General features: G+C 42.1%; 2 protein-coding genes across 4 annotated transcripts in view; one reads left to right on the forward strand and one right to left on the reverse strand.

Moving 5' to 3' along the window:
* Positions 1 to 19,357, forward strand: part of Dg (Dystroglycan) — a 32,747-nt gene extending 13,390 nt beyond the window's left edge. The window contains exons 1-10 of one of the 2 annotated variants that reach the window (XM_065496954.1): positions 3,349 to 3,458; positions 10,349 to 10,495; positions 10,960 to 11,194; positions 11,428 to 11,748; positions 11,809 to 12,111; positions 12,543 to 14,030; positions 14,251 to 14,421; positions 14,525 to 14,799; positions 16,065 to 16,530; positions 17,476 to 19,357. In XM_065496954.1, the coding sequence (XP_065353026.1) occupies positions 10,395 to 10,495; positions 10,960 to 11,194; positions 11,428 to 11,748; positions 11,809 to 12,111; positions 12,543 to 14,030; positions 14,251 to 14,421; positions 14,525 to 14,799; positions 16,065 to 16,530; positions 17,476 to 17,781 (3,666 nt within the window). In that variant the 5' untranslated portion in view covers positions 3,349 to 3,458; positions 10,349 to 10,394 and the 3' untranslated portion in view covers positions 17,782 to 19,357. Of the gene's footprint in view, positions 1 to 3,348; positions 3,459 to 10,348; positions 10,496 to 10,959; positions 11,195 to 11,427; positions 11,749 to 11,808; positions 12,112 to 12,542; positions 14,031 to 14,250; positions 14,422 to 14,524; positions 14,800 to 16,064; positions 16,531 to 17,475 lie in introns of those variants that run through there. The other variant, XM_065496953.1, reaches the window with a different exon arrangement.
* Positions 19,358 to 19,549: 192 nt separating this feature from the next.
* Positions 19,550 to 25,021, reverse strand: flr (actin-interacting protein 1 flr). 2 transcript variants are annotated; one of them, XM_065496955.1, is made up of 10 exons: positions 24,886 to 25,021; positions 24,040 to 24,161; positions 23,888 to 23,978; positions 23,679 to 23,826; positions 22,721 to 23,186; positions 21,714 to 21,921; positions 21,299 to 21,633; positions 20,802 to 20,960; positions 20,274 to 20,424; positions 19,550 to 20,212 (listed from the first exon to the last, which is right to left on the reverse strand). In XM_065496955.1, the coding sequence occupies exons 1-10, from the start codon at positions 24,899 to 24,901 to the stop codon at positions 20,103 to 20,105; spliced, it is 1,806 nt and encodes a 601-aa protein (XP_065353027.1). In that variant the 5' UTR covers positions 24,902 to 25,021; the 3' UTR covers positions 19,550 to 20,102. The 2 variants fall into 2 exon arrangements, with proteins under 2 accessions (XP_065353027.1, XP_065353028.1); XM_065496956.1 differs by lacking the exons at positions 19,550 to 20,212; positions 20,274 to 20,424 and adding an exon at positions 20,491 to 20,710.
* Positions 25,022 to 25,038: the final 17 nt, after the last annotated feature.

Raw genomic sequence — 25,038 nt, forward strand, 5'->3', positions numbered from 1 at the left:
GACACCCATGTGCAGGCTTTGTCTCGTCTTCCACAAAAAAATGCCAGTGCTTCAGGTGCGGAACATCTGGCCCGTCTGCTATAGCTGGCAGCACAAATGTGAGGGTGCGGAAGTAATGCACTGAAAACACACAAAGTCAAGAGGGCTCATTCATTCTTTCTTGCCAAATGTGCAGGCGGTGGTTCACACGCACAGCACACGCACCAAATGTCTTTCTCATAATGGGTGCTGACAGTTTCCAGCCTTTTGCTTTATAATTTTAAGATTTGAGACACACGCTATATGTTTCTTTCGGCTTTCTCGGGCTTGGTGTAGTTTCTGCTTATTTACCTACCCGTTGCTACCCCGAATGCAACATTTTCAATCCCTTAAAATTTTCATCTGGCCTTATATCTTGAGATACAACTGCATAAAAATTTGACCCTGGCATTACTTGTGCACAAGAATTAGACGGTGCGCTATTTATTGCTTAAAGCGCCTAGAATTTGTACTTTTCTCATTTTTCATCTCGTGGCAATTGTTTGTATTACAAACTATGATCACACCCCAGCAAATAGTTTCAATCTGAGCGATATCCTCGGCAAGTGAGCTCAGAGAGGAAACAATTATAGTCCATAACAGTGTTGGCGTTTCATCATCAATCGTATTAATTTATAATCGTAATGTTGACTCTGAACGTCCGTTTGTCTTGACACGTATAGCTGTAGCTTTCAGTGCACAAGCACTTGTATCTAATCTGCTAACGTCGTGTTATAATGGAAGATATATGCGTTGGGCAGCAATGAGTTCGACCTAAAGAGCACAACTAATGCGTGCGTGACCCACTGGGGGCAGTTGTTGCAAAATCCATGCATGCACTCGGACCGCTGCGACGCAACGCATGCCCCTTTGTGCACCGCTGAGCTGTGAAACGCCTAGATGAAAGATTCATGCATTCGCAGGACGTTATTTATTGTCCTCGAGTGGCCCTCTGCGGTGGTCGGAACAATGATAATCGACAGCACCACGCTCCCAGTTCGTCGTCGTCGTCATATTATATTCGCGCGCACCCTACAAACACACAATGTGGTCCTGACGACTGGCGTCGCGCATAAAAATAATGACACCCACACTTGTTTATTTCGCTGCACAATTGGATAATGTGCTTGCATTTCATTACGATAAATTAGATCATATGACCCCAACAGACTTCTGTGCTAGCAGGCGCTGTCGTAGCCCGCAAGAAAGTCAGTGGATTGAATTTGAAAATTTGTGAAGCATTGTTGAAAGGCCCACGTCTATTTATTTTTCAATAGAGGATGGAAATTATAAAATGTAAGACAAAATTTTCAACATGAGCGGATTTGACGTCAGATCCTAAGCTCATTCCAGTGTTTGAATGGAACCCTTTGAATCGGAGATCAGAGCGATGGCTTGAAATAATCTCCTCTCTTTACGCTTTGCTTTCGTAGAGATAATAGGAAACAGACACATAGACTCATAAATATTAAAGTATTCTTAAGGCACATAAAACTCCCCGGTTTTTTGCGTTCGCTCACAACAGTCAAACTCAGCTGTCAGCGCTCATGAAAGTATTTATGAATATCTAAACGACAGTTGGAGCAGCGTTCCGCTTGCTCATCATCCTGCGAGCCAGCAATGTTGATTCGGACGGACTTGACACACAAAGGCCCCGCATTCAGATTGTACGCTGCATTTTGGTCACCGGAGATGTAGAAGGCAGCGATATACGCCCCGAAAATGCCCCACAGTTGTGTCAGCGCACCCAATGAAAGATAAGCGCGGAACGTTAAGTTTTCCAGCGGCTGCACACGCCACTTGCTTTGTTATAATCAACCCTCTCGTATTTCACGGTTTTTTTTATATCAGAATCGAATGCACGATGGCGACTCGAAATGTCGCCGGCTGGATTCTCTCTAATGTCACGCGCTAACCTTTCGTATTATTCACCCGGACGAAAAGTTCAAACCAAGCGCTGCTATTCCGTTCACCAAAATGGATGTGCGCGCGGTCTTATTGGTGCTGGACCGCCTTTTGTTATCTCCTTAACAAAGTTTCACGCGCAAAAGTGAGTTATGAATCGACATTTGAATATACTCTGCTTACTTACAAAGAAGAGCTTATTAAGTTGGACGCCGTGACCCGCCTGCCGAGCGCCTTCGACGTGCTTGGAGAGCAAAAGCCACCCCTTGCCTCCGCCGCCGCCGGGCAAGCAACCCACCCCCGAGCCGAACGGGATCAATCGACCCTGATTAATTGGCCTGCAAACCGAGCGGCAGGATTGAAAAAATCTTCTTGTCCTCTTGACAAGACGTTCTGATCCTTTTAATTGTGTGCGCACGGCCCTTTCTTCTTCGCTTTCTTGCCGTATAAATCTCGCGGAAATTGCCCCGACAGGAGATTTTTCCCCAAAGGTTCCTGACTGCCTTGGCTTTTACGGTCGGGTTGAGGTTGATGGGATGAACTTGTGATTGGACCGCAAACGCAGCATTTTTCTCTTTTTTTTTTCGCTGGAGTGCTCGCTAGAAATCAATTTGGGAACTTTGCGCACGAGCTAATTAGGAGATGATCCTGATCAGACTCTTCAGATGCGGCGCACATTTATTAAAACAAACTCATGAATCACGAAAATCAAAAACATTTTAAAGTACCTTTTCTGCCGCCTATAATCCAAAGCACTAAAAATTGTGCAACGCGCTGTGGGTAAATTTTTGTCCTTTTAACAATGTCACCTTTTATTCATTGAGCAACGCGTATTAAAACGATTTTTGGCCCCTCTGTGGAGAAGTGAGATTATTTCTCCTTGAAAAAATCTCATTGATAGCAGTCTGACGCAAGTTGAAGCACCAAATTTTTACGCACATCTAGAACTGTGTAATTACGCTATCACATTTGACGTCTAACTCATTATCTCAGAGCTTATTAATAATTATCTATTTTCAGCTCAGAGCAAATACGGAATTAAATTAAGGAATTCAGCTGCTCAAAATAGCTAGCCTTCATCCCGTTAACAAAAGCACTGCGATGGATGATCAATAAGCCTGCTGGTAGCAGCTTTCGATCATTAGACGCGCAACGGATGAAACTAGATATCACGCGGCTGCCGGTGCATTCGCAGACGGGCTCAGTATTTCAATAAGCCGCTCCAGACGATCCAATTAATCATCTGATTGGTAACAGTGTATGAGCATCATTCAAGTGCTCCTTTTTGTTTGCGCACTCACAAGTCCATCGAGAGTCACAAGACTGAAACATGTTGCAAATAATATCGATTCTCAGCTAGAGAGAGAGAGAGAGAGAGAAAAGAGAGCTGGCGATTCGTGGAAATATTCACTCGATGCGATCATCAATCTTCTCGTCACTCTCGGTTGACTAAATCAAAACTAGTTCCACGCCGCTCTTTAAAAGGGAAGAAAGAGGATTCGCTCGTTTGCCGAGGAAATTCGTTCGATGTGTCGGTACGTAATATATTATCGACCTCGAAAAGTTCTTGCACGACGACGAGAGAGCCGGCCGCCTTTTTTACTCCCGACAATGAGTTTATATTCACCAGAGTGAAAAGGAATAGGGAAAAGAGCCAACTGCAGAGGTTAAGTCGTTTTTATTCGCGGCGAAAACGTTGCTGCATTATCGAGCCGACATTCTTAAGTCTCAAGAAGCTGCAGTGATATCGAAGTTTCAGCTTGCGTTAGTCTGGGCTGATTCCAACTCGAATGCATTTTATTATGAGTTTTGAAGAATTTATTTCGTTCCGCATGCCTAAAACATCTGTAAACCTGAGACTGAGATTGTTTGCGTTTCATATTTAACACCTGGTGCTACCTGCTCAGATCCCTAGCTCACCGCTTTTAATTTTATGTTGGCACTCTCCTTCCAAAGTACCCAGATTTTTTATATTCACATTACTATTAAAAAGCTTTAAGAAATGTCTAAATTTAAATGTGACATGTACTTCGACTTAAGCTATAGAGTAAACAACAAACAGTATAAAATTAAACTTGAATAATTAGAAGAAGCAGGGAAAGGAGTCACCATGAAATTTTCTTTATATAGATGAGAATATGGCTCGTCGGTATTCAACTCAATTACCAGACTTCCTCTTCCTCCTAGCTGGCTGAAAATGAATTAATCATACATTGTAAGCTGCTGTGTGCTGTCGATTGCCGGGATGCATCAATTTTCATACGAAAACGGCCGCGCCCATATGTGTGCTGCTGCAGTAATTGCGCGCCATGAATAATCCCCCGCATGCAAGAACCTACAAGGAACATGGCTCGACGGGAGGCCATTAATTTCCATGTTATTGTTGAAAAGGACGAAGCCTGGAATAATATTTGCACGCTGAGAGATACTCGCGCCAAAGAACGGCAGCTGACCAAGAGCCAAGCGAGAGCTGCGCTGCTGCAGACAAAACAAAATTCTGCGGCTACCAGGCGAATCTCCGTGTTTCTATACACGCAAAATTATTGAAGTTTGGCCAGCGGAAAAGCAAAAAAGGGCAACAGCAGTGCGCTAGTAGAAAAGTTTTCCTCCGCCTCGTTTTTGCCCACGCAGGAAAGGAGACCAGATATGAAATATCGACAAGTTCACTCTAATGGACGAATAAAGCCATGCATCGCTCTTTTTCCGATTGAAATAAAGTTTTTTTATGTATGTATAAATTGAACTGGCCTGTGGCCAAATCATCAAAACAATGGCTCGTGATAATTTACACAAATTTTTAGCATTTTATACCCTGTAAATATTTTGTCGACAAAAATTCTGGCTTACCTTTCTTTTATACCATTGATTAAGGGATAAAAATGTAGGCACTGGATGGAAAATACATGCACAGTGTGATCAGTGTGCAAACGCGCGACCCCGCCGATAAAACGCGTCGGCTTGGGGGAGTCCAATAGTCACCCCTAACGTGCATAGCTACGCGGGCTGTGCAGGTGATTAGGGGTGCTTACTCCCCTGCGCGGTGGGCTGAGCCCAGGTGCTAACACACGCATGAAAAGGCCTGGCGTCCGATCGGCTGATCCATGGCCTCTCACGAATTCACCCCGTCTGCCAAAGGCCGCCCGCGGATGTTTTATGTATGTGCATGTCATTTCTGCCTGCAAAAGAGATTCTTTGCTCGTAATATGACGGCAGGCGCTTTTTGCTAGTCGGTTTGCCACGTCTGCTTGCTCCGCTCAAGCTCAAACGACTATATTGAATTCTGGGAAACAATTTTCCGTGCCTCTTAACTTTTTCGGGCCGTGTACACCGTTGTTAAAATTAAATTCAAGCTGCTGTGCTTCACTGGGAAGATATAAACTTTATTGCTATGGTAGACACTGTTTTTATGGATTGCTGGATTTCCTAGCAATAATCCAGTATTTATTAAATTTCTTGCTACTGGTATTAAATATTAAACAATAGAAACTTAACATGCAGGAATGGTATGCAATAGATAATTTAAAAATTCAGTGAGTGGTGTTATAGTTTGAATTTAAGCAATTTTTTGCCTTTTTATTTGAAATTTTAGTTTTTTTACTTTTATATTTAGATTTGGAACGTCAATAATAATGTAAAATAAGTACATCTGTAAATTAAAAAGGTTGAAGGAAAGAACAAGCCCTAAAATTTATAGATTAGATCCTAATTTATAAACATGAAATCTCCGTTTTGGTTTTCAGAATCACAACCTCGGCACAATGAAACGCACTGCATTTGCAAAATGTATGACTTAATTTTGTGCTCAACTGTGCGTTTCGTGGCACAATCAAAACTTTGTGCGTTTCTCGTGCCTGCCGGGTGTGCTAGCTTAGTTTGAAAAGTTATCGTGTAATTTTATCCAACTAATTGCGAGTCGACCGAGCCGTATCATGAAGCAGCGTGGCCGAGCTTGCATTTGCTCGTTTGCAATTTGCTTAATGAAGTCGAAGTCAGTTTCAGTTTGAAAGAGGCTTTATGGAAGTGTGAAGCGCGCGCGACTGTGCATAAAAGAGTCGCAGAGCCCCAACACAGATAATATGCACATATATAACGGCCCGGGAGCGCAAATAATTTTCCGCGGATGATGATTATTGCGAAAAGCCGTCGTCTGTCTCTGTCAGTACTTTTCGTGGCGCGGCACTTCATTAAAAGCAAAAGCAGGCACCTTGCGCAGATCAATTCAAAAAAGGCCACGCCGCATACTCTCAGCGTCTCAAGTGTGGCTGCTTTTTAAAAATTTCATCTGCTACGGCGGATGTTTTATTTCGAGCTTTTATCAAAATAGTAGTGCTTCGGTCCACTTTTACTGCTCGGCCACGGTGTGCTGAAATATTACGCTCGCCATTTCGCAATTACGACAGAGTGGCCCTCCAGACCATCGATCAACCCTCGCAAGCCGAGCCATTTTTACACAGTGCACCAAATACACTGCCGGCTCTTTTGTGCACACACCGGTTTCACGGAGAAGTTGTCTGGACAGTTGGAGCTATTTGTGGTACAAATCAATTTAGAGCCTCCTCGTTTTGACGAAGAAAATTTAACTGCTCATTCGAAGAAAACATCCCAAGTATCTGAAAAGGCTTTTAAAACTTTCATCATGGGAGTTGATTTTCACAGTAGACGCAGTTACATGCGAGCAATGAAACTGGTGGCAGGCAGCAAACACTTGACGCTTCCCAAGCAAAACCTCCACTCCATCATTTTTGCCACTGCTGCTTTATCCTCTTTGCACTCATTATAATATATTTCCGGCGAAAGCCAAAAAAAGTCAGAGCGGCTTAGAATATACTCCGAATTCCACGCCGTTTTTTCCTCATCCGCGCAACGAGACGAGGAAAGCAGCCACTAACTCATTCGCAACGAGCCGGAATTGAAATTAAAGTCGCAGCCGCGCGCGTTTTTCCCCTCGTAATGAAAGAGGTGGCTGTAATTAAAGCATCTGGACATGAAATGCAAGGGGCCGACCCGCGCGCGTGTTTGTTGTGACAACGCGAGCCATTAATGGAATGGGTCCTTGCTCGCCTGTTTCCTCACTGGCCCAGTGAATACGCACAAATAATGCATGCGCCCTCTTATCCCTCTCGCATCCATCCAGTTAGTTGGCGCGTATATCAGTGCTGTCGCTCGCGCGCAGCCTGCCTCTCTCGCCGTGCAAAAGATAGAGAGGCGCGTGCATGTATCTATGGTGGCGCGCGCGCGCGATCAATAATTATAACAAAGGAGCTCGAGAGCGACCCGCTCACATAAACGCATTAAATCACAATTACCTTTTGGCGAGCACCACGAAAAGAGTTGTCCCTGTTCGTGACGTAAAGACGAAGCGTTTAATTCGCCTGTTCGCTTGTTGATTAATTCCCGCCGGCTGATGAGTTTGGTTGCCAGAGAAATGTAATGCGAGTCGATTTGCAGCGAAGGTTGAAATAAGGTCATTGCGTGCCTGTGGCTATACTCTTAATTTTTAGGGCCTCGGCACCTTTGTAAAAAAATCTCCGCTTCGTATTGCTATGGTTGGACAAATTGTGAAAGGAAAAACGGGAAAAACGTGATAGTTACTAAATCTCCTGTCTCTCATGTTCCCACGGGATGCGAGAAATTTTAAATGATTATTCGGAGCGTGTTCAACTAAGTTTTAAATATTAGCTAACCTAACTTGTGGTGATATTGCATGGAATGAATTTCCATCGACAACGACGCGCCTTCGGAGGTCTTATCCATTTTATCATAAAAATATTTATATAACAGATAAAATAAACCATCAGCGCGTCAAGGGTCGCTTCTCTCCGCTTCAGGCCAGCTGTAACTTATCATAATTGCAAAAGTTGGGGATGCAATTTGCAATGGAGACGCTCCGAGAAAATTCTAAAAACAAGAGCTGCGCGGTGTCGTCTTTCGTTCTCGGCACTTTCGCGCGCCGCTGACTCCCTCGACTCGTAATTATGCAATTATTCTAATTTTATTACCGGCGCTCGCCAAAAGAGTGTTTCAAGAACTGCAACCGGCTGATACGGCCAGGATTAGCGCGAGCGTTACGGTCTCGTTCATTTTTATTCACGCTGACGACGACGCTAGCGCACGCTTGGACTCGATATTTGCCTTGCTTAAAATTAAAAAAGTCGTGGTACGCGTGGGAAAAATTTTCCGGCTGACTTATAGAGGGAAAATCTCGGTCAGCTCAACTTTAGTGCCAGCTTTGTTGCTCACAGGGCGGTAGCTAACCCGTCTCGCTTTTTCCGGAGCAAACAATGTCAAAATTAAAAATTTACGCCCGAGAAGGCATGCCACAATGAGCGGAGAAAGTGGCGTGCGCGCTGGCGTTTTCTTCCATCCGCGGGTATGCGCGAACATATTTATAAAAATCCTTGTTGAAAGCGAATTTGCGCGCGGATGAAAAGCCACGCACGAAAAGACGAGATTTTCTCCTCCGCGCGGCATGGTGGCGGAAAAGTTGATGAATGGCTTTTCAAAAAATGAATGTCGTGCTTTTGACAGTCGCGGGTACAAAAGAGGGCGCGTGTTTCGCGTTTTTGCACCGATTTGCGAGAGCTGCTCCGATTGCGGGGAACGGGTGGTTGTTGTTTCGCTTGCCGCGCGTGAATAATTGCGCTCGTCACAATCAGCCACCGCATGGTAATTATTCGTCAGGGCGCAAGCGGAGAAATGCCTCAATCCGACTCGACAAACTCTGTCGTTTTATTGTTGCTGCTGTGTGTAATTCTGCACAAACGCGGACAAGTTTGCTCGCCTGATGAAACTGCCAGGCTTTTCGAGTTTCGAGCCGAGCTCTGCGGTTGCACAGAGCAACTTTGAAGCCTCGTTTTGCGAGGTTAATTTTGCCTCTCCCGCCTCTTTGTTTTAAGTCAGATTCTGCTAAAATTTTACTCTCAACTTATTACGCTTTTGGTATATATAAAATGACGTGAAAACTCCATTAATTTTTTTAATGAAGGGGTAAATTTAATCACTTAAGTGGCTGTTGCCACATTGTTATCTGTTAATGTTTAAAATATTTACAATTTTTCTATCATAGTTCTTCACCGCTACTCTCTTAAAATCAATCAAAAAAATCTAGCCGACAGGTTGACGCAGCTCAATCTGTACCGATTGTCCGCAGCTGGTGTTTTTCACAACGATCGTCAACAATAAATGAGCACCACACTTTCATTGCCCCGTTCTTTTTTATGCATAGTTCGATCGCCCTATGGGCTGTTTTCGCATTTCAGCACACTTTACACGCGCTTTATGTGAGCATTATTTCCGCCACACTGATTGAAAGTTCAGCAGCCACTGCCGGTTCGACTCTGTATTTTACGTAATGCAGGCACATTGTCGAAGTGGTGCTCATTGTTCTCTCAGCCGCGACAACCAGTCTGGATTACATGTATGTCTGCGCGCTGAAATTGCTGGTCCAGTCCGCGACACGATGCAGACGCTCGAAAGTTGGCCAGAACCACTCTGCAAATCAAACTGCTTTGTGCGTGCGACTTTTTATCCGCAGCTCTCTATTACGATTGGTCTTTTTATGGGAAATCTCTGGGGGGATGTGCGTTCACATTATTTTTCGCACTGGCCACATTTTCGGCTGAATTTCTCTTTTTTTCTACCGAGTGAGCTCTGGTTGGATATGACGCAGAATCCGCGGAGATTGTTTTGGCAAATCGAAAATCAACGGGGTGGAAATTTCGGCCGGCGCATTAGACGGACTCGAAAATCCAACGGCAGTCCCTGCGGGGACGGGCAAACACCGAAAATCTCTCGGCAAACGTGGAAAATGAAAACAAATAAATCGCGCCAAGAGCCGCTTTTCTGAGAGCGAATCGATAGCGGTGCCGAGCAAGAGAGTGCGTCTAGGGAATTCTGAAAAGTCTCGCGTGTGCAAATAAATGAATTCACTTTTGTGTGTGTGAGCCTATGCAAATAGATAAAAAAACGGTTTGGTGCAAATTATCGTCTCGTGAATGCCTGCTGCCTGCGCCTTTTCCTGCCCGACTTTTATCTTCTTTTGCTGTTGAGAAATGAAGAAAGGGTTGCATTCATGCGCATCACAAGTCACAATATGCCCAAACAGAGAAAAAGCAGCCGCTTTTTTCTGGAAGAGGCTTGCCGGCGCGGTTAAATTACGCTACGCCCGATTGAACATCTGGCGTAGACCGGCGGCCCCAAATTGGCTTGCTTAGCGTCACACACAAATTTTGATCTCGCGCATCATTAGGCTGCACATAAATTCTTGATAACTCAACCAGGAGGTCATATCTGCCGGTAGATCTCTCGTAAACCTATTAGCCTGGAATTCTTGACGGGCTTATAATCCTTCCTATTGTTATCACTTAAGCTTCCAGATTTACCTTTTATTCAAAGTGTGACAGGAGGTTTGTTCATATGATTTCAGGTAATGGGCAGTGCACCGTCCAACTGACCAGAGAAAACGCCGCACAATGAAGACGCTTGTGGTGCTGATGTTGTTGGGCCTGGCCGCCGCACTTGGCCCCGTCAACCACCACCTGCAGCAGGAGCTGGACATGGGCAGTCCTAACAAGTAAGACGCGCGCGCACCGCACCGCACTGTTGAGCTTGCTGGACGAGTGCCGGCTAGTCTGTCGGTCTGTCAGGCAGCTCGTTTTATTGTTTTACTGCCTCATCAGGGCCGGCCAGCCAGCTAGCCAGTGTCGACGATCATTTCAATTCGTTCTTTCTTTGCCTCAATGTTACGCAAACACTCTCGCCCATTGTCTCCGGGCGGCCCACCAGTATAAAGTTGGCGTTGTAGATTGATGGAGAGATTATTCGCGCGCCTGCTCTCATTAAATACGAGACGCTGTGGAGACAGCACTTAACCAGCTAGTTGCCCCGGTGCTTGAGACATGAATGGCGTCTACTCCACTTTATTGCTTCTTGATTAATAAAATGTTGCGTGGGAAAAAGTCGGATTTGATCAAAAGACTGAAATTTTAACATCTCAGATGCGAGTGAAAAGCTAATAAAATTATTTTTTTGTATCAGCTTGGCAGCCACCGCCGTGGCCGCAGCAATGGAGGACAGCGGAAGTGATTTTGACTTTGAGTCATCAAGAATGCCCGATTCAAAACTGTCCGTGTCTGCGCCATCGTGGCCCAACGGGGACTTGGAGAGAGTGCAACGCCTGTGGGGCATTGCCGACACTTCAGCCACTGTGGGCCACCTCTTTTCCTTTTCCGTCCCAGCTGACGCTTTCTCAGGGGATGTTAGGAGTTATGAGGTAATATCAGCGAGTGGACATTTTCTTCCTTTCACTTTTTCTAGCAAATTTATATCTACAACCTAATCAGATTTAAAGATCTAATTTTCCCCCCTCAAAATCCTTTTGGGTAAATATGGAAATTTTCCACACGACCCCTTGCAAATAATTTTTGCTTACAATAATTCTGATTGGAAACGTTTTCCCCACTAGTTGAGCTGGACTATCAATCACGCTTATTTTTTTCGCCCTAGGCCGTGGTAGACAAGAGTAAGTCACTGCCAAAGTGGTTGCTGTTTCAAGCGACCACAGGCCACTTTGAGGGTGTGCCAGGAGCTTCCGACGTAGGAGAGGTCTATGTCAGGGTGATTGCCCGGGGCGAGAACGGCGAGAGTGCCACTGACGTTTTCGCCATCAACGTAGTGCCCAAGAGCAATTACCAGATTCCTGAATGCGACGTTGGCCAGGACCGGCTACAAATATCGGTGCTGGTGGACGCACAACTGAAGAAAATCAACCCTAAGAGACGGGTTGCTTCAATCAGAAATCTCGCAGGCTTCCTTAGTGTGTCACCAGTAAGCAAACTCTCTTATACTTGATTGAAAAAAAATAATCCAACTCGTTTTTTCTTGCAGGACACAGTGAAAATGTTGAATCAGGACTCTGAAAGTGCAGTTTCCCTGCACGACGAAACTGTGGTGGCTGCGGGCCCTGGAAACTCCAAACATGGCCGCACTACCCTGGATCCTGCTGTGGTGCTCAAGTTCCCTTCAACCTGCTCCACTCCCGGCCACCCTCTTCTGATTGAAAGACTTCAGGCTCTGGCCAAAGACGGCACCCTGGCCGAGGTGCTGCAGCTGCCTGTGATAGGGTGGTTGGCCCAGCAGACCACTCCAAGACTGCTCACTACTAAAGCCCCAATTAGGGAGCGAAGACAGGTAATCCTTCTGCTATATTTCCTGAGAAATTAAATTATTTCATATTTAATTTGGTTAAAAAAGTTACCATTTGGTAAAATCTTACTTAATATATTTAGTTATTTCCATCAGGCACGTGATATTAAAAGTAGAAATAAATTTAATGTCACCCCGAATCTAAAAAATCTAAAAACATTTCTCTAGTTCTCAAGCTTTTTTCTTCTCGTATAGCAGCAATATTAATTAATATCGCTCCCCTGTAATTTTCATCCAAATAAAATTTGAGATAGTCGCACTTTCTAGCAGAACCATTTTTATGCTACACTAACCAGCGTTTAAAATAAAATGTTGACTTCAATTAGATTCTAATTTTAGGAATACATTTCCTAAATTAATAATCTAAATTTGAGCACTAAAAGCACTGCCCCTAACAATTCATTTACTCTTGTCAGATTGAAGGTTCCGGTGGTGGTGATGACCTGAACACTGATGATTATGAATATGTGAGTCGTGAAAGCACTGAAGATGACGAAGACCTGGGTGAAGATGTCACCCCTCCCGCTCGTGAGGTTCCTTCAATGGCTTCGCCCATTTTCCCAGAACCGACTACTGCCACTACTCCGCAGCTGCAGTCTGAGCATCCACGTCGCCACCATCACGGTGAAAAAATATCTGAAGAGGACTTTGCTGTCAGCCCAACCAACAGTCCTGCTTTGGTCGCTTCGATAGTGCCCACGCCATCGTTAGTGCCCATCAGGCCGACTCGCTTGTCGGATCTAGTCACCACCCCTGAGGGCCCTGAAGGTCCCATCGAGCCAACAAGAGTCGGAGCGGAAGACTTCATGCCTGTCACTCCTTCGTTCACCCCAAGCCTCACTCCGGAGCCTGACTATGAAGGTTCAGAAGAGGACGAGACAAGCGAGGACACAAATGTCTACGGAAGCAGTCCCTCTAGTCCGCGAGTCACGCAACCACTGCCCACTTTCCCTTCGAGCTCGCCTAGCGGGAGCACAATTGAGTCCAGACCGGTTTCCGCCGAGGATGAATTAAGTAGCACCACAGAGAGCACCAACCGAGCAACTACTGAAGAGATTGAGTTTGGAATTAAAAACTTTGCTCCCCAAATCAAACAGCGGCTACCCAAACAGGTTGTGACCGCCGGCAAAGTGTTCAGGTTCACCATTCCGGAAGACTCATTCCAAGACTTTGAAGATGGAAACACAAAGAAGCTGAGGCTTATTTTCAAGAGTGCTCAGGGAACCGCCTTGTCTTCCAGTTCGTGGATCCAATTTGATACAGCAACTCAGGTAGTTTATGGCCTGCCCTTGGAGGACCATGTCAGCAGGTGGAATTACTACGTTGAGGCGATGGACAAGGAGGGTAAAACCGTCACCGACACTCTGGAAGTCGTAGTTCAACAACACAAAGCCTCCCGCGCTGTGAACCACGCGTTCTCCCTGCAGCTCAAGATCGACAGCAAGTTTGACTTCCCTTCTTCCGTCGACTGGCAAATGAACGTCCTCAGCGGACTGACTAAGTTCTTTGGTGACTCCAACGAAAACCACATCACCGTCCTTAACGCTACCGCCAGCATGAGCTCCAGTGACAACATCCTTTTCTCCTGGACCAACGACTCTCTGCCAAAAGAAGAGTGTCCGACCCACACTCTGAAACAGATGTACTCAAAAATGACCATAAACGAGAAGGGTGACGCTTCGTCTGATTTGAAGCAGGCCATCGGCAAGACATTCACCATCAAGCACGTCATGTTTAAGGGTATTAGCAACTGTGAGTCTTTGGCACTTGGGCCCCAGCTTGCCACACGACAGAAGGAACTTCCCACTGATGAAGGTGACAGTAACTTTCCTCCGAGCTTGCGAAACCACGTCGATCATCTTAACGCTACTGCTGGCGAGCTTCTCGTTTACAGAGTGCCTGAGGTGGGCGAAATCTTACTTTTTTGCTTTTTCCTATTTCATTTGTAAATTACAGCATGTTAGATATCACTGTTAAAATTTATTTAGATCTTAATAGAATAGGTTCCATTATTTAATTTTAATTTTTAGTACTAGACTTGTTTGAATCTTTGATGAGTTAAGCAGGGTTGTTTTATTTTATATTTGACTCTCCGCATATAAAATTTATGTACTTTTATTCTAGGACACCTTTTACGATAATGAGGATGGCAGCACAAGGAACATGAAGCTTAGCCTACTGCTCATGAGCCGGTCACCAGTCGAGCCTACCAACTGGCTCCAGTTTGACGCTAAAAATCAAGAGTTCTTTGGCATTCCAGAGAAGCATGACAAGGGCACGAGAGAGTATCAACTGGTAAGTTAATATTAAATTTTCGAGGAAATTTCATGAAATGATGCAGTTATAATTTATGGAACAAAAAATATAATTTATCTGGTGTTATTTTTCCCAACAATAGGTGTGTGAAGACAGCAATGGGCACTCCATCAATGATGGTCTTGAAGTGACAGTGCATCAAGCGGAGCAAAGGCCTCACCATGTCGAGTTTAGAATGACTTTGTCCAAACCGACTCTGTCTGAAGTTGAGAAAAACGCTGCTAACAAGCGCAAACTGGTGGAAAGAATTGCTGAGCTGTTTGGTGACTCTGACACTAAAAATGTTATTCTGGACAATCTTCGCCAGCCACCCTTCCAGCACCACTCTGGACCTAGTCCCACCATAGAAGTTCTTTGGTAAGTTGAAATTGTTGTTTTTATCTTTGAATATGACTAGTAGTTGCTTATTATTGACCAGAAGGACATGATGCTTGGAATAAGGTTACTCAAAATCAATGCTTGTCCCAGTAGAATTCATTCAAATTGATTGAATATGGTTTTAATCTGAGCTATTTTTATTTCGCAAATTCAGGTTTTTCATTCTATGCAGCAAGAGCGCATTTTTTAAATAATGCACCAAACTCCAGAACAATTATTTATTATTGATATAGCTCCCAAAGGATTTCATCTTAACTCAATAAAATTGTGGCATAACGTTTTGCAGAAAGCTTTGAAAATGTACTTGCTGGAAACCAATGAAATGACAATAATTATTGCTAATATTTATTGATGTTTCTGATCTTCATCGTTTCTTAAAAAAACTCGAGGGAGTTATGTCATCACTATTTTAATTTTTGATTTAAAACAGCAAAATTTTTGCTTGAAGTTTTCTCAAGTTTAGAGATTATTTAAAATTTTTGTTTTCAGCCATAATGCAAATTTGCTAATGATTATGATAATAAATCTTATTTGAAATTATTTTGCTTCAATATTTCTCACCATCCTCGATATTGTATTGATTCCACAATTTTTTTTCTTTACTCAATATTTTTTTCAACATTGAGCCATATTTTTTTAAGCAAATACAAAAAATATTTAATGAAACAACAAAAACAAGTTGTTTTGCAGGTGAACTCAACCACAACACACATTTTAGTACAGCTTTATAGTATGGATAACATTGCGTTCAAGTGACCTTGTCAATATAAATTCTACTTACTCAAAGTATTTAAAAATATAAAAATATGTTTTTTATGAATGAAAATATAGATAACGGCCTTTGCATGTATCACACCATCGCTTTCTTTCACATAAAAGCAACTCCTAAGTAGGCTTTTTCTCATTCTTTTGGTGACACTCGCGTGGAGCAGAGGTAAGTTTTTTTTGTCAGTTTAGGTCTTTCAAGATGCGATTTTTGGGGTCTCGATTATTATTCTTGTCTTGTGATTTAATAAATTATAATAATATAAATTTGGGAAGCACCATAGAAAATTGAATACATATCCTCTCTCCAATAACGCAAATAAATAATTAAAAACGAAGTTATTACGGTAAAGGTATCTGCATAAAAGGCGGATTTCATTTAAAATGATTTTACTTATTTTGGGCAGCTATATTTAGCTGAATGCGTACAATCGCGTTGTTTATTAATAATAATCTAAACTCAATGATGTTGCCGACAGGTTCAACAAGTCTCTGCCAGTGGACCATTGCCCAGAAGCTGAAGTCGCGAGTTTGAGACGAATTATCATCTCAGAAGAGGCGCAGGGCCACAGCAACCCGTCTGTGTCCCACACGCAATTCTCTCCGCGAGTGACGGAGGTTATGCGCTCTGACTTCAACGTGCTGCGCATCATGATGGTTCCCACCGGCATCTGCCAGAGCGAGTTCACGTTTGAACACTCGCCCGTGACCCCAGAGCCGCCGCCAGATGATGACCTCAACGCTCTGGGCAGCGGAAAGTCTTCCGACGAGTACCTCATCACCTTCATCGTGCCAGCCGTGGTGATCGCGGCGATGGTGCTGCTGGCCGTGTTGGTCGCCTTCGCCCTCTACCGCAGGAGGAGGAGAGGCAAGTTGGCGGTCGGTGAAAGAGGAGGCCCAGGCACACCTGGCTTCCGCACAAGGGGCATTCCTGTCATTTTCCAGGTATGTTAATTATAATTGACATCAAAGAATAGCGGTCAGCTCTTTAGAAGAAAATTATTTAAGGTTTTAGTCTGTTGTGGGTTTATCTAATGTTAGCACTGTTGAACGATGATATCGCCTTGGAAGAGTTTAAATTTGACTTCATTAACAAGTTATGGGGGGCTCCATCTAAAGAAAATAATCCTTATAGGTTTTAACAAAGGGAAATGCTTTAAATTCTAATTATGATGGCAGTTTTAATTAAAACTTATAAAAACGTGGCTTTTTGACAAGACGAATAATTGATTGATGTGTGGTTTTTGACTTAATTTAATTTCCTAGGCGAAAAAAATCGCCAACAGCTTTTTAGAGGTTTGGAATAATTTCTTGAAATTTTATAAAGCTTACTATCAGGCAATGCAGCACTTGATTTATCACTTTTAAAATATATGAAAAAATTAGCCATTTTGACATTAAATTATTTTTTTCAAAAATATAAGAAACTGTAAGAAATTGTGATTGTGATCATCATGAAATGGATAGGAAATTCATGTGCACTGAAAATTCTTTGCTCTTCAATTAAGTTTCATAGAAGTGACAGAGCCCAGAACAAACTTTTAAGGACAAAGAATTTTAAATATTCTCAAAACTATAAAAAATAAACATCGCTTGAACAAAAGCTGTAATTTTAAATAATTTTTCATTTTGTACCAATATAAATTGCTTAAATTGAAGTATAAAAATATTTGGACCGTTTTACTTACATTATCGGGCCAGGCTACTGGAATACAATAAAGATCTAGACATTGCCAGAAGTAAACAAAGATTATGTTCCACATCCGATTTTTTTTTCATTTATTTCCTCTAGCAATTTACTTTTGCGGAAAATGGGTCAACACTATTATCAAGGGATTTTAGCAGGCACCCTATTTTCGTTCTTATGATGAGCATCTAATTTATTTCTAGGATGAGCTGGATGAAAAAGCGGTGGAGCCCGCGGCCAAGAGCCCCGTGATAATGAAGGAGGAAAAGCCACCCCTGCCGCCGCCCGAGTACGCGGTGCCCCTGCTGGGTATGTCCCCGCACGCCACGCCTCAAATGATGCAACACAGACATCCAACCGCTGAGGACCCTCTCCTCTCTGAAGAGCCGGAGGCCTCGCCATACCAACCACCACCACCATTCGCAGCCAGCGGCCGTGAGAACGGCCGCCAGAGCAGGCCGAAACCCACCCCGACCTACCGCAAGCCACCCCCTTACGTGCCACCCTAACCAGAGGCGCCCCCAGGACAGGAATGGCGGGAAGTTTCGGTTTAATTTCTACAAAATTTTCGCAGCTTCCGGTTTTTAAACACTTAGTTCGTCCTTTTATTATGCTTTTGGTGTTTTTTGAGGTTGATAGCAGTTTGAAAATGGTGCTTCTGTTGCCATATTTATGTTGCTCGTCCTGCCAAATGTTTAGTATGAGATGATTCTCTATTAAACCATTTTTTTTTCTTATTTTCTCCTCCTAGCATGGAACTGCTGGTCTGAAATAAGTCAAATTACTTGGATTTATGTTTTATTTTTTGATCCTAAATAGAGGCAAGTTTTAATATTATCTTTTATCCCGAATTGACCATTCCTGTCACTTGAAAGCTTGTAGAACCAAAAATAAGATTTCTTCCTAATTTTGGCATATATATATGTAGTATGTAGAAAAATATACAAATAACACAATATTTTGACGTCCACAAAGGCTGAGTGCCGAGCTACAAACTGATCCGCTTAAAAAATGAAATAATGCTTAACTTGCGCCGAGACGGACGAGAAATGTATAGAAAGAACTAAAACACTATGCGACTAATTGAGAATCACATGCGTTAGTATTTAAGTTACCAAAACGACGAACTGAGAGACACTGAAACTGCCGAGTGGGTGCGCCGAGTGTGCCGACTGATGCAGCGATATTTAGCCCTAAGTTTTGTCACTTCGCAATTCATTCGGATGCCATGTGTCATTATTGCTTTGCTGCACGCCAAATCGTAGTCCCAATCTTTGGATTTACTGTATTTTATCTATTTTAATGTACTCTCTCACTTTGAACGTGTTTCATCTCTCGACAATATTGCAAACCTCGTGTCCTGCGAGTCGAACCCTCGGAAGCCACTGACTTATCAGCGTATGTGTGTGTTGTGTTCTTTCACGAAGCTAATTTAGTTTACCTTCGTTTGACTCATCACTCAATATATATTTTTCTATTTATAAATTACTATTTCATTTTTGTATAGTGCACTGCTGATAGCTATTCGCTTGCCGCGGTGGCTTCTTGGGTGAGGCCGAATAAAATCTTAACTGTCTTCGATTACTGCTTGTTTGTGTGTCAAGTGCATTATTTCCTTACGAAAATATCTAAAACTACTATATCATCAAAATGTGTGGATGCGCGTGTGTTCTCTATCCTAGAAGCCATTTACACAGACTGGCGCCAACGTGGGAGATTGGATTTAATATATGTATGTTTGAGTGCGCGCGAGTGAGCAACTGTAGGAGAAAAAAATAATCATTTTGTACTTTATTATTGTGGAAAATGAACTACCATGTAACAACAATGATAAATAATTATAATGTACTACACACAAAATGAAACACTAATAGGCAAAACTGACAATGAATATGAATATAATCTTCACACAAAGTGTTTGCTGCTATTTAATTAGCAGTTTTGAGAAACTGGTGCCACACAAGATCCATTATGAAAAAAATCAATGAAGTGTACTCTTGCTGAATGTTACAGTGGCACCGAGAAGTGTATTTAATCTGGAGTGGATGGATAATAAAAAAAGCATAATAGTGTTCTAGTTTAAAACAGAGTTTCATTTGCAGAAGTTGACCCATGAATATTCTGCATGGAATAATCTTACTCTCCCTGAAACTTTAACGTGTATCCATGTGTTTCACAGCGATCACCATAATTTTTGGACGTCTCCTCCCAAAGTGCTTGTGTGTTACCAGCAATGGGCTCATTGAATATTTAACTCTGAAGAAAATGACCTGGGAATGAAATTGGAACCATACTTTTTAATAACTTAAACGCACTAATTACAGTTTCAACGCAATCATAACTCAAATTAAATAAATTCAGGATAGATTAAAAGCTGGTAACAAATATTATACATTATTAAAGCAAGGTTAACAGATTTTTGTGGTTTTGTATAATAGAAAAGTATGAAAATCAATGCTGCAAGTTTAGACAGCAAAATGCAGAAATCTGAGATAAGAAAATCGCCAATTTCCATACTTATAAAAATACGCATCCATTTTTGGAAGACAATGAAAATGAAACGTTTGCAATGCTCACTCTTTGGATTAAAAATAATGCAGCATGGTTAAATTGACGAAACAGACATTGATTGGCGAAGTTAAGTGATTATCCATCATAAGTATAGCACTACAGTTAGGTTGACAATCATGAATAGGTTGAAGCCATTTTTCAGAATGCTTTTCCATGCTCAAAATTCTTATCAAAATGACGTAATCAGTGTAGAAAAACACGAAAATATATCTGCTAGGTTTACACAATGATAAAAAAAATATTTGAATACTCTGAGAGCCTAGAATGGCGTGACAGCCCACAACTTGGTGTTGCAGTCCTGACCAGTTGACACAATAGTTTCGTTGTCCAGCCATGCCAAACGAGTGATTTGACTCTGAGGATGAGCATCTAGAAATGATAAAACATTGTAATACACATTTGAGCAAAAAAAAAGAAGCTTTCAAATTACTCTTGATGATGAGATGTTTGTTTGGCTTAGAAACGCTCCAGACAATGATCGTTGTATCGAGAGAACCGCTGGCTACGGAAGCCGAGTCTGGCGACCACGCCACTGTGTTCACCCTGGCAGTGTGGAATCCCCACTCCTTGTTGTGCGCGTGCTGTAAAATCTTTCATTAAGCATCTTTGTCTAAATAAGAAATCTATTATAACAAGGAACCAAAGGCGCGGGAAATGAAAAGTAAGGAAAGTTAAGTATATATATTTTGATTGTTAATAAGAAGATTCCAAATGACTCCACAGAAAAGAAAGCAAAGACCAACGATGCATGCATGTAAGAACAGAAAACAGAGAGACAAATTGAGTAGATATCACCCATGTGCAACAAACGTTATGACTTGGTCCCATTTGTCATGCATATTTGTCGTTAGTAAAGTTACTCACTCCCTGAAAAAGGTTAACATGTGATGCATTAGTGAGTCTGTGGTAATTTTCCTGAAATATCTTATTTTTATGTAATTGCCTGTAAAATACTCACTTTGTAGTCATCAGTCTTGTAAAGGATGACTTTGCGGTTGGCATCACAGGCAACCAAATATTGTCCATCTGGGGAATAAGAGCAGTCTGTAACCGGGCCCAAGTGCTCCAGCGTCGTCTTCTCGGCAAGAGTGGTGCCATTCAGTGTGTAAATGTGGACCTGCAGTCAATTTTAAATAAATGGTGGTGTTCAATGAAAACTTTAAAGCTATTAAATGCATTATTTGATATATGATAATAAATATATTATGATTTTAAATCAAGGTATTGAAAATCGTGAGATCAAAAAGAGGAACACTACTGAACACTACAATACATGCTCTGCTTCAATTTGTTCAAACTCCTTGAGTCAATTTCCCTTTTTTCAAGAAAACCAAGCATTTGGCTCGCATTTTTGAGCGCATGCTTTGCGTGCATTTTGCAATGTGCTAATCCGAGCGATGTTTGAGGGTCGAGTGCGAACTCTATATAATTAAAACGATATATTATAAAACTAACCAAATTATCAGCTGAACCACCAACGGCGACATCTCCATTGCTCTGGTTTATGGAGACAGAAGAGGGCTCGTAGCTGACCGGCACCGAAGACACCTTGCGGCCGCCATCGACAACGCACACCTCTTTGATGCAGCCAACGACAGCCACGCTGCCCTTGACGTCCATTCCACGGGGCTGGCTGCCCAGCTTGACGTCAGCAGGCAGATACTGCTTCGAGTCCAGGCTGATGGTTTTCAGGCTGTCGTCAATGCCACACGTGAGCAGAGTCGTGTCTGTTGCACGCATTCCATTAATTTGGTTGCCGTGGCCGGTTCCCACCACCCTGTCATTCTCGCCTGTTGATCAAAACAAAACAAATTAATCATCGTCCCTGCACGAAGCGAAATTGTTTTAGACTGGAGCAAAAAGGTAATACCTGTAGCAGCGTCCCAGGTAGTGACAAATCCGTCATGAGAACCAGTGTAAATTGACTTTCGGTCAGTGCTTAGTTCAAGCACGGTGATTGGCTTGTTGTGACCTTTGATGATCCGGAGGGGCTTGCTGGGATTGTTCACGTCGAGGTAGTTAATGAATCCGCTGAGGGACACAGACAGAAGATGTTGCCCTTGCCACAGACACGACACCTATAGGAGGAAAATATTCATTTCAAATAGTGTTGGTTATATTTATGATTGAGGCAAACAAAATATTTCTAGATGCATTAGATAAAGCAAGAAAAAACTGCCATCCCCTGGAGTCACTTTTTGGTTTTGTACACAGGAAGATGTAAACTAAAATTTTTGAATCCAATCCACACTATTCATCAGATTACCATACGATAAATGGTCTAGGTTGACCTTTTCAGGTAATGCCACAGCTTGTTGAGTAAATTTTGGGCATTCACTCTTATTACCAAACTAAACCATAAAAATTATAAATAATTATATAGTGGTTTATAATGGAAGTTATCGCTGTCATAACAATATTTTCTAATGACAGATTTTCTCGTCATTATGTAATTATTTACATATGTACGGTATTTACTAAGAAATAAAATCTATTTTATCAAATAAACTAGGATTAAGTCTTGTATTTTAATTTCGTGTTAAGATTTCAACCATCTTAAAGTAAGAATTTGTCTGACAATGAAGGTATTGTTTTAAAAAAATATTGTATTATTTTTAAGAGTTAAGTTTAAGAGTTTCAGCATTAACCGAATTAAGTCTTCATCCTATCATATTGAAGATTCTCTCTGGTATACATATCGCATGAATTAAAAACTTGCGTATTTAAAAAAAATAAACGATGACCGCATCCGTTGATTGTGGAAGCTCACACATGATTTCAAGCAAATTATAACGTTTAGAAAAATTCCCAGCAAGATTTGCAACGATACAGACGTTATTTCTTCAAGCTAAGTATTTTTTTAAAAATAAATCTCACCTGCTGGTCTTCAACAGTGTTGCCCATAACAAACGTAGTGACAGGCTTCCTGGTTTCCACGTCCCACAAACAACAGGTCTTGTCCCCTGAGGCGGTGAGCAGTTGCTTTCCGTCAGGGCTCCAGGCCACTCCGTAGACGCCACCCTTGTGGGCCGGGCTGCCCACCTCTCCGACCAGGTCAGAAGTGTTTCCATCGTAGATGAAAACCTTTCCATCGAATCCTGCGGAGGCGAAGTGACTTCCGCTCGGGGAGTAGCGGACGGCCTGCACGAAACGAGTGTGCTCCTGCTTGGTCATCTTGAACTTGAATGGGGGACCTTCAAAAACACCGATGGTGTTGTCCTCGCTGCCGGTCACGATGCGAAACGGACGAGAAGATTTGAAGTCGCACGAGTTGATTGGCTTTGATTGGCCAGAGATCTCTCCAACGGAAGTTCCGGTTTCCGCCATGAAGACGTGTCCAAACCTAGAGCAATATATTACGTAAAAATCCGTACACAGTGCAAAACACAAGTCGAAATTTTCGCATAAGTAATGAGTTGCCAATATGGTGAGAAATAAGATAGAGAAAAATTTCCAAGGCAAAGAATGATTTTCATAGGCGAATTACAACGGATGGTCAAAAAACTTTGTTTGTGTAAAATCTCCCTTTCAAATGAATTAACAGTTTCTTAGTTTCTTAGATATGGTTTTCTAAGATTTATTTTCTTTTCATATTTACAGGGCATTTAAATATTTCAAATTGATGAAGTCATATTTATGTTTTTTGGATGTTTATATTAAATTTTCTTCCATATCCAGCAGCTGCCCTCTTTGGTGCATAAATAAGAATAAATATAAAGCATAATATTGTTATTTTTGCTCCCCCTTGAATAAAATTATTATTTCCCTTGTCACATCATTTATTTAAACCTTAATGAAAACATATATATATATATACACAGAAAAATTCAATTACCTTTCCCGTCCTTCTCCAACGACAACCATTCTTTGATTGTCTGGAGACCAGGCAATGTCCTTAATAGGGCCGCCAATCGGTTGGAATTCATTCTTCAGCAAATGCTCCTTGTTGACCGTGTCCCAGATTCTGATTTTGCCCGATTGGTCTTAAAAGCACAACAGCTGTTATAGCTACAAATGCATGGAACGTTTTAATTCTATTTTTACCTCCAGACGCAATATAGAATCCACTTGGCGAATACTTGGCAACATTGACTGCACAAGAGTGCTCAGTGTACACATCTGAGATGGCTGGGTTCTGCAAAAATCATTTACATCTTGCTACTCTGCACTAATATTGAAATGCTTAAATCGCTCACATCAATGTTTCGAATGATAACGCTGTTGCCATTGGTGTACAGGAAGTTTTTCCCTTTAGGATCCCCACCGAGCACTATCGGTTGTCCTCGGTTGGTCTTAGGTAGGGTGGCATAGATGTATTCTGAAAATATTGAAAACTGCTTAATATTTCGCAATTTATTACTCTACTTCCTTGTTGGAATCGCAAAGAGAAAAAAATGCTGCGATAATTATTTCAAAAAATTTAATGAAATATTGTGGGTTTCATGTGGTTACCCACATGGGCAGATCAAGATCAGCGTACGTTATAACATACACACTGACATGACAAAAACATTGCCTTATAAGGTCAACGGCACAGATATTAGGTGGGAATGATTCACTTGAACGGAGCGTTTGAGTATCGAGACATAAAATCATACACCGAAGAAACGTGCACGTCATAAAGATGATTCTGAGTGCTGTTGATGTAAAAAAAACAGATTATCATAACATATTACGAATTCTCAACTCGAAATTTATCAGACCGTGCATCCTGTTACAGGTTCAAAATCTCTTAATCTCAAATAGCACTTCGGCAAGTTTAAACATTTTATGGAACTTTTAAAGCGGTTCCAAATTGGATTTGGGATAGCATTTTTTGCACAAACCAGCTCGTCCTATGGCAGGGTCAATGGTACAAAGAGGGTGTAATGAAATCCGAAAGATAAAAATAGAGCGTTCTCATAGCCTGTTCCCCGAAAACAAACAGTATCACACACAGTTTGCCGGATACCACTTTCCATTAATTTTACACAGAATAAAGGCTTAAAGTTTGGATTTAGTATAGGAAACAATAACAAAGCATTGATATGAATCATACTCACTGTTCGAGAAAGACATTTTCAACAGAAAATGCTAAAAAACACTATTGCACCTCCCTCAGGAAGTTGTCCTGTGTTTTCGGGATTTACACGCCCACGGTAGCAGACAGAGTCAGACGTAGGAGAAAGCTGTAGAGCTGTGGAGGGGATAATCGG

This window comes from Cloeon dipterum, chromosome 1 (assembly GCF_949628265.1).
Source record: "Cloeon dipterum chromosome 1, ieCloDipt1.1, whole genome shotgun sequence".
Taxonomy (NCBI): Eukaryota; Metazoa; Arthropoda; class Insecta; order Ephemeroptera; family Baetidae; genus Cloeon; species Cloeon dipterum.